Genomic DNA, 8,874 nt, shown 5'->3' on the forward strand with positions numbered 1-8,874 from the left:
GATCCCCTGAGATTCCCGTAGATCTCAAGGGATCTGCTGGAGGCCCTGTGCCTCTGGATTCGCTCCCCACGCCCCAGCTCCCTTCCACTTCCCATAAGGCTGTGCTGCTCGGTCTCCCTCCGGGAGCTGTTGTGCAGTGCGGAATGGGAGCTCCAGAAAAATGCAGGTGGTTTTAACATTCCCTGTGGTGGAGGGCAGGAGAGGCAGCGTGTACAGCACGCTCAGCGCTGGGCCCAGCCTGCCTTCGCCCAGTGGGGATCCCTGCCCCTGTGCAAGGTTCCCGAGGTGTGCTGGGGCCTGGCGGTGGGAAAGCCATGGAGGCAGCTGGCCCACTCTGTTGCACTGGCACATCACATCCCCAAGTAGCCCAATCATGCGGAATAGCAATCACCTACGTGGGACTAGAATAACAATAACTAATAATGGCGGCATGACAGACCCTCACGCTGAATTAACATTTGTGCAGGGTCAAGGGAGAGAGTAGATGGAGGGTGCCTGTGGGGAGGGGCGTAGATGGGAAAGGATGAACAGATAAAGGAGTGCCGGAGATGGATGGATGGATGGCTAAGAGGGGTGAGTATGAGGATAGCTGAGAAGCGCGGTGTGAATGGAGATAGAGGGGTGTGGATGGGGATGGATAGGTGGGTGTGGATGGGAAAGGATGACTAGCTAGAGGAGTGTCTGGAGAGGGATGGATGATAAAAGGGATGTCGGAGGATAGATGGTAGAGAGGTGTGGATGGAGGTCGCGGGGTGTGGCTGGGGGTGGATGGATAGAGAGAGGCGTGCTGGTAGGGATAGACAGAGGGGAGTGAATGGGGTAGATAGGAAGGTGTGGATGGCAACGGATGGATAGCGGGCTGGGGCTGGGGCTAACAGAAAGCTGTACATGATTTAACCTAACCAAGCTCTCTAATTAAGCTAATATCTAACCTAAAAACTACCTACAAACTAATGGGGAAAAGAGTGAAAGTTCTGCTGGCCCAGGCCTGTTTCTGTCGGTGGGGACAGACTCCCGCAGCAGCTCGCGGGGAGTTGTAATTCACTTTCTTCGGTTTCATTCCTCTCAGGGTCCTGTATGCAAAGAGGGGAAATCACTGGGCTGTAAAAATACACGTGCAGATTCCTCAATTCCCAGCATTTTTATAGCCTCCAAGGGGAACCTTAAAAGATATTCCCCAGGGCAGCAGGAAGTTCATTTTGTGGCAGGCACCAATCTGAATGACTATAATGAGCGAAGGAGGGAGCCTGGGCCCATCTTGTACGGGGGGGGGGGGGGGGGGGCTGAGTGGCATTTTAGATCATGGGCCAGATCCCCTGGCGGCTGGTGTAAACTAACATCGCGCTGCTGGAGTCGGTGGAGCGACGCCAGTTTGTGGATCTGACCTTATGTCCATTCCATACCAACCTCTGCACGTCTGACTCCCACGAGTAACAGGTCTCCCCATGTGAGTAAGTGTTTGGTGGGATGGGGGGTCCTGCCCCGGTCCGTCAATTTCTCCTTCAGGAACCCAAACAGGCAGTGTTTATTCGGGTAAAACCCCACTGGGGCCTACTGGACGTTTTGCCTGAGTGAGGACCGCCGGATGGGAGCCCCTGAGAAGGAACCCATGCTAGTCCCAAAGAGGGATCTCCCGAGGGTGTGACCCTCTAGCACAGAGAAGGTTTACGGCCGGTCTGAATTAACCTGCAGGTTGCTCCTGATGTCCCAGTAGCCTCTGTGCTTGAGGTTTCTCCTTCCACACCCAGCGAGCCACCGGCACCCAGAGAGCTTATTAAGTGACGAGGTGCTGAGCACCTTCCTCTCCTATAGACTCCAGGCTGCCAGCACTCCCAGGATCCAGCCCTAATCGCCCCCCTGCTGTGTCGAGCCTCAGCTGATCTGGGATTCACTTGAGAGCCATGTGCCTTCTATGGATGACGTTTTGCAGTGTCTGGCGGACAGTGAAGACCTGGTGCCGGGACTGCATTTACAGGTCTGATCCTGCAAGCACCTCCTCAGGGGTACCCCAGTACGAGAGTGAGGAGCCTGCTGGAAATCTACCAGTGGAAATCTGGAACGGCACTGCTGACGTGACTGAAGCTCTTCTGGAGACACTGAAATCTGTCCCATTAGTAAAGGTTTTCAGGATCAAGTCCTTTTTGTTGCTGTTTGTTTGTATTATATTATTATCTGTAGTACAGAGGCTCCACACTGGGACCCCATGGTGCTGCACAAATGCACGCTGATAGTCCCTCCCTCCCTGAAGAGCTTACAGTCTAAATAGATAAAGTGTGGGAGGGGAAACTGAGGCACGGTGACTTGCCCAAGGTTACCGGCAGAGCTGGGCAGAGAACCTGGTTCTCTTGAATCCCATTCCAGTGCTTGATCAATTAGACCCTATGCTGGCAACCCAGTAAATAATTCAAATAGGCAGGCAGTCTAAAGTCGGGCCAAACTCCCCCAACGTCCATTTGAGTCAGAACTGCAGGGCTGGGCTAGGCTGCTCAGTTGTCCTCCCATAGCTGGCTTGTAATGTGGAAGGGCCCGAACACTGGTAAAGCTTCGTGTTTAATAAGAGCCCAAATCTGCAAGATGCAGAGCACCCTGGACTCCGGTGGTCGTCACCAGGCGCTGAGCACCCTGTGTTCCTCCCTCTCCGGAGCTCCCCCCCCCTCCAGCTGTGTTATATTTCAAACGCAGAGCCCAGTACAGCGAGCGGCATTCGCGATGATAGAGATCAAACCGGCAAACGCACCATCAGGTCACACCAGCCAGCTAAAGACATTAGCACGGTTTGGGCTCTTTGAGACAGATGCCAGCTAATCCCAGCTCTGAAAACAGCCGTAATAAAAAGCAGCTTCAATCACATCATCCTCTTCTCTTCCCTCTTTTTCTTTGTGTTTCGCTGCTGCCGGAATAAACTCTCTAATCCAATTGGGTTTCGTCCCCTCCCATCACTGGGGATGTGGATTATTGAACCCAGGGGATCATGGGGGTGGATGATGCATTTCCCCCTGGTTTTGAAGGCATGACCTGTAATTTTCCACCAGTTTCGGGATGCAACCCTGCCAGTCCCAGTAGGTATTTATTACACTGTGCCCAGCCTGTGATACCTTTGGCTTAAGGCTGTGGGAACTCGCTCCATAGAATCAGCTGTTATGTGGGGAGGGGTATCTAATGGGGTGGAGCAGGCCGTGGATGCTTGTTTGTGATGCAGGATCAGGGCTTTAAATCTTCTATTGTGTTAGGCATGCAAGAGGGAGCCATGACTGTTGATATCCTGCCCCTGATTCCCATTGATTTCAATAGAAAGTTCTGAATAAAGATCAATGATCGTAGCTTGTCTGCACAGGGATTTGTTCCTGATTAACTCCATGCAGGAACACTTATTCCCCAGTAGGAGTATCCACAAATGGAGTTATTCAGGGACAGCGATTGCACTTTAAATTCACCCCTCTCCTCTTTCGAACACAGAGAAGTGCTTCGGGGTTTCTGAGCCCCTCCTTCCGCATGGATTCCGAGCTCCGTAACGCTCAGAAGTATTGAGTCAAGACCTGCTTTTCTGAGCACAGGCAGCTGCCACCGATTTCAGCTGGAAGTCTGGTAAATCTGGCCCTGTGTTTTACTGTGGGAATAATTCTGCTCTCAAGCCAGTGTGAATCAGGAGTGGCTCTATTAAAGTCAGTGGAATTAGACTGGTTCGTGGACCTCTGTGACCGTCAGAGGTAAAACAGTACACGGGGAAAAGACCAAAATATTCCTCCTACGTTTTTTTTCTTCTGGAATTACTGACGTCCTGCCCCCATTTAAGTCAGCAAGGCCCACCTCCTCAAAGGCGTTTAGGAACCTAACTTCTACTGATTTCAATGGACGTTTAGGAGCCCGAGCACCTTTGCGGATCTGGGCCCAGGAGTTTTGTAACTAACTCGAGGACGGGGCCCTTTTCCCTGAAGTCTATGCAGACCTGGACTGGATCCCTGGCAGTCAGGTTCTGACAGCTTCAGTACTTCCATGCAGTCATGCCCCAGGCCCTCCATTTTCTTGATGTCGTCTCTCAAGTTTGTAATTTTTAAAAACTTTTCTAAGCTACCTCTCTGTCCCCACTACCGCAGTATCCGATCCCATCATTTTTAATATATTTATCCCAAGAGGTAGGGAATTGCTATTATCCCCATTCTGCAGGTGGGAAACTGAGTCACAGGGACTGAAGCTAAACTGTTCCAGTGACTGGTGGTTTTTGGTGCCCTCTTGGAGACACCTTAAAGGGGGCTTGATTTTCAGATTGATGCTTACTGACAAGTGAGGTGTGTAAAGGTGGTAGAATCAAGCCCAGGCATTTTAGTCAAACATTTTTCAGTATATGTCATTTAAAAATCAAATAATAAAAACATAACCATTCCATATAGTACTAAACCCCCCTAGCAATTCTAGTTGAGGGCATTAACCTCTCGTGTGACCACGTCACCAGCTTTATCTTAATTTCAGCCCTGCTTCTAAAAACACTCAGGGTGGGAGAGTTGTGCTCACTCCTCCGCATACACCACTTGGAAGTTAGCACAACTCCCGAGTTGTGTTTGCAGGAGCAGGTCTTAGCCTGCAGCCGCTGCCCCTGTTTTAAAGTGCAATGCGCGTTTACCATGTGGTGTAAGACATAATACCATCTTTTCTGTTTCAGCATTAACAACAAATCCTGGTGGGATAACGAATACAAACAGAGCAGCGCTGCTTGCTTTTTTGTTTTTTTAAGTGTGCTCAGGTAGGAGCGGGAGGGAGTCAGGATACCTGGGTTCTATTCCCAGCACTGCCACTGACCTGTGTGTGACCTTGGGCAAGTCCCTTTGCCTCTCTGCTCCCCTTTGTCTTGACTGTTTAGACTGTCAACTCTTTGGGGCTCGGATTGACTCTCACTGTGCGTTTGTATCTAGTACAATGGGGCCCTGATCTCAGCTGGTGCCCACAAGAGCCGCTCTCATGCAGAAAATGAGTCTAGAACATCTATCTAGAAATGCGACGGGGGATATTCACTGTGGCTTTTCAGGAAAGTTACCCCAGCTGAGGTCCTTCTCTGTCATGCATTTGAAGGCAGCCTTCACAGGCTGGGTAGCCCTGGCACCCACTCAAGTCAGATGCTCCTCAATGGTCAGAGAGAGATTAGAGAGACAAGGTGGATGAGATAATCTCTTTTCCTGGCCCAACTTCTACGTATAAGACATGACATCTCAACCACCATGTCTCTCTAATATCCTGGGCCCAGCATGGCTACAAAAACACTGGAAACAAAGAAGATTAGAACCAGCTCAGGCCAGGTCTACGCTACCAACCTAACCCCTGGTGTAGAGCGTCTTCCGTCAACATAGCTACTGCCTCTCCCGGAGGTGGATTCACTACGGTATGGGAGAAGCTCTCCCCTCAGCACAGTAGCATCTTCACTGAAGTGCTACAGTGGCACCAGGGCAGCATCGTAAGTGTTGACCTGCCTTAAATCTCTGAGACCCACCTGTTTTTATTCTCCTCTGATGCAGACCAAAGTGTTAAAAGAAAAAAACCCAGCACCTCCATATTTGTACAGAGGCTCATCATCTTGCCAGCATGAAGCTATTTCCTACTATGCCCCCTGTCACTGAGAATCCACTCTGTTTATTGCAGGCAAAGAGAGGGAGAAGTGTCCTTATTTGAGCTCCCTGCTTCACCAAGAAGTGTGGTGATACAATGAGTAGTTAGGCAAAGAGAAGTCACTCCAGGAAGATGAAAAAAGCACGCAGGGAAGTCACCATAAACAAAAAGAGGCAGCGTTGCAGGCTAAGTTAGAAATTTATTATGAAGAGGATGGGGAGGGAGGGCTTTTAAATAAATAAGTGGGGGAGGCGGGACTTTGGGATACATTTGTATCCTACACAAATTTAGAGAGGCCTATTGAGTGCTGCTGTTTTCCATTACAGGACCACTGACCATGTAGTTCACATGTAGGCGCCCAGAGACCACAGTGACAGGCCTGATGTAAGAACCTGAGCCGGCTAGAGGGGCAGAGTAATTGTGTTTTATTTTTAATTGCATAAATTAATCTATTTTTGCACTGCAAAAATAACCCCTACCTTGTATATATTATATATGCACATTGCCAGCTATGATACAGTATGTACATGGGTGACAGCCCTCAGCACAGCACAGGAGCATCTGTCCAGAGACATGTGCAGTAGCTTACTCGAAGTGAGACTCATCCGGAGGTTCCTTGGTAAAGTCCCTGTCTCCTTCCTCTCCCTGGTGGGTTTGCGAATCCGGGCTCCTTTGGGAAGTGGCCAGGCCCATCTTAACCAGTTTGGCTTGTTGCTGTTCCAGGCTCTGCTTTCTCCATTTGATCCTTCTGTTCTGGAACCAAACTTTTACCTTTGGAAGAGAAGAAGTTTGGCTTTGAAAAGCCAAGCTCTACCCGGGAGCCTGCCAGGCAGCTCTAGTAACCTTGAAAGGGCTCAGACGCTGGGATGACGGGCACCAGTGCAAAACTCTAGGTCAGTGCAGCCTCAGGGATACCTCCCTGGTTGAAATTTTGTGTGTGGGGGGGGAGATGACAGCCAACCCCCTCCGCCTTCCCTCATGGATGGCTGTCTGACAGACCCATCCAAGGGCTGGACCCTGTGCCCTCTGGCAATCCAACTCCCGTTGATTTTGGCGAGCCCAGGGTCAGTCGAAATATGCAATTGACAAGTTGCTGGAGAGAGCCAGTTATCCCTGAATGGGGTTAAAATGGGGTTGACTGACTCAGGAGAGCTGGGTTTGACTCCTACTTCCTGGGAGACGCTGTGAACCGAGGCCCAGATCCTCCGAGTTCTTTAGGTGTCTAATTCCAATGGATTTCAATGGGTGTTAGGTGCCTAAAGACTTTCCAGGATCTGGGCCCTAGGGATCAGAGTAGCGTGCCATGATACGCTGGAAGGTCCCATGGTTAGCCTGGGGTGAATGCCTGACTCCGTACAGGCTTCCTTGGGGAAGTCATGTCTGAGCCTCAGTTCCCCCCCTGGAGAAGAAGGGTAATAATACTCCTCTGTCTTGTCTAGTTAGATTGTAAGCTCTTTGGTTCTGACCATGGGTCCCATAGCACCTAGCACAATGGGACCCAGTTCCTGAGCAGAGCTGTTCCTGTGATGTAAGACATAATAATGACCCTGCTTTGGAGAGCTCAGAGATTTACTTGTTACTGCCCAAGACCCAGCCCCAGCAAGAGAAATACATAAACAAATTCAGCTTGAAGAACCTATGGAGCTAGATTCTGCCCCCCTGCCTCCTGGTGTGGAGCAGCTTCGGCCACAGCCAGTGCCACTGAGCGACGCAGAAGGCATGATCCAAAGCCCTGGAGTCAGTAGGTGAATTTCCATCTCCTTCAATGGGCTTTGGGTCAGGCCCAGAGTGAGGAGGGCAGAATCAAGCTCCTAGAAACCAGGAGTGAAAGAAAACCATTCAATTCCCTAGTTTATCTCCTTGATCCATATGAGGAGGGGGGACTCAGCACCTACCCCAGGGGCCAGGTTTTCAGAAGAGAGTTGCACATTGTTCCTAGATGGAAGCTGCTGGAATTCTCCCCCCCCCCCCAATCTGTTCTCAAGGGTTTTACCCAGTCTGGCTTGGTCTCTAGAAGGTTTCCAGTCCCCTTCCCTTGGGAGGCTCTGATGTACACAGTCACTTGACTTCCCCCTTCCCTCCCCCAAACCCAGAAAAGCTAGAGAGAGTCCATGGGAGAGTCCTGCACTGGGCTGGGGGGGGGGGGGTAGGATAGAACTTTGCTCCATCTTACAGCCCTTCTTTGGAGGAAAACTTGTGTTGAAGTCAAGGGGGATGAATGCCTGCCCCAGCTCCAGGGAGGATGGAGGTGAAACCCGTAAAGCCTATGTAGGCATCAAGTCCTGTGTGTGGCTTTATAGGTCTCTTTCCACCCCCCTTGGAGCCGGGTGCACGGGGGAGCCAGGCCATGGGGCAGGTGGCAGATCCAGGCTCAAAGGGTATCCGTTTCCCCTGGAACTGTCATCCCTACCCTCTTGGTTCAGAGGCGGGAGTAGGGGAGAGGCGAGGCCGGCTTGTCTGACCTGTTCCTCGGTGAGGTGGAGAGCAGAGGCCAGCAGACAGCGCTCGGTGCCCACCATGTACTGCTGCCGGGCGAACTCCTTCTCCAGCCGGGCCAGCTGGTCGCTGGTGAAGATGGTCCTGACCCGCTTGGATTTGCCCGGCTTGGCTTTGAAGGCCGGGAAGCTGCAGCACTTGGAGAGCAGGTACCCTGTGCGTAAAGCGGAGAGAGCTCAGCGGAGAGGCGAGGGTGGGGTCGGTACCGGGGTGGGGTGACCGCCGGAGGGAGGCTAGATCTGGAGCAGGCTCTTACCTGAGGCTCTGAGAGGGGCCCTGGAGCCCACCAGGGCCGGGAAGCAGACGGGGTAGAGCGGCCGAGGCTGCAGGAGGGGATGCGCCTGGGCGCACAGCTGGAGCGCAGCGCCCGGCCAGGCGCCGTCGGGCCAGCCCGGGTGCCAGCGCCCGGCGCCAGGAGGAGGCGGCGGGCAGGGGTCCGGCCGGGCCAGGAGGGCGTCGATGGTGAAGGATTTCCCCGCCGGAGCCTTGGGGGAGTGTCCGGGGGGCGGGCAGAGCCGCGCCGGAGCGGGCAACCCCAAGGGCAGCGGGGGCGCAGCCAGCATGGCCAGGCGGTGCCAGAGATCGGCGCCGTGAGCAGGTGAGGGGCTGAGCGCGCTCCAGTCCTGGCCCGATCACACAGACAGGCCAGCCCCGCTCCCTTCCCTCCCTTATATCCGGAGCAGGGACCCTGATGTGCTAATGGATCCTGCTGGGCTTTTGTTCGACCCTAAGTAGCAGATGAAAAAGGTGTCCGGGCCAACCAGGGATCCAATGAATGGATGG

General features: G+C 52.5%; 1 protein-coding gene across 1 annotated transcript; it reads right to left on the reverse strand.

The window, feature by feature from the left end:
• Positions 1 to 6,180: 6,180 nt before the first annotated feature.
• LOC137143691 (homeobox protein not2-like) lies at positions 6,181 to 8,654 on the reverse strand. Its single transcript, XM_067533608.1, has 3 exons — positions 8,348 to 8,654; positions 8,058 to 8,245; positions 6,181 to 6,366 (listed from the first exon to the last, which is right to left on the reverse strand). The coding sequence occupies exons 1-3, from the start codon at positions 8,652 to 8,654 to the stop codon at positions 6,181 to 6,183; spliced, it is 681 nt and encodes a 226-aa protein (XP_067389709.1).
• Between the last annotated feature and the right edge of the window lie 220 nt (positions 8,655 to 8,874).

This window comes from Emydura macquarii, unplaced genomic scaffold (genome assembly GCF_026122565.2).
Source record: "Emydura macquarii macquarii isolate MOO-44397 ecotype Brisbane River unplaced genomic scaffold, CSIRO-AGI_Emac_v2 contig_3345, whole genome shotgun sequence".
NCBI lineage: Eukaryota > Metazoa > Chordata > Testudines > Chelidae > Emydura > Emydura macquarii.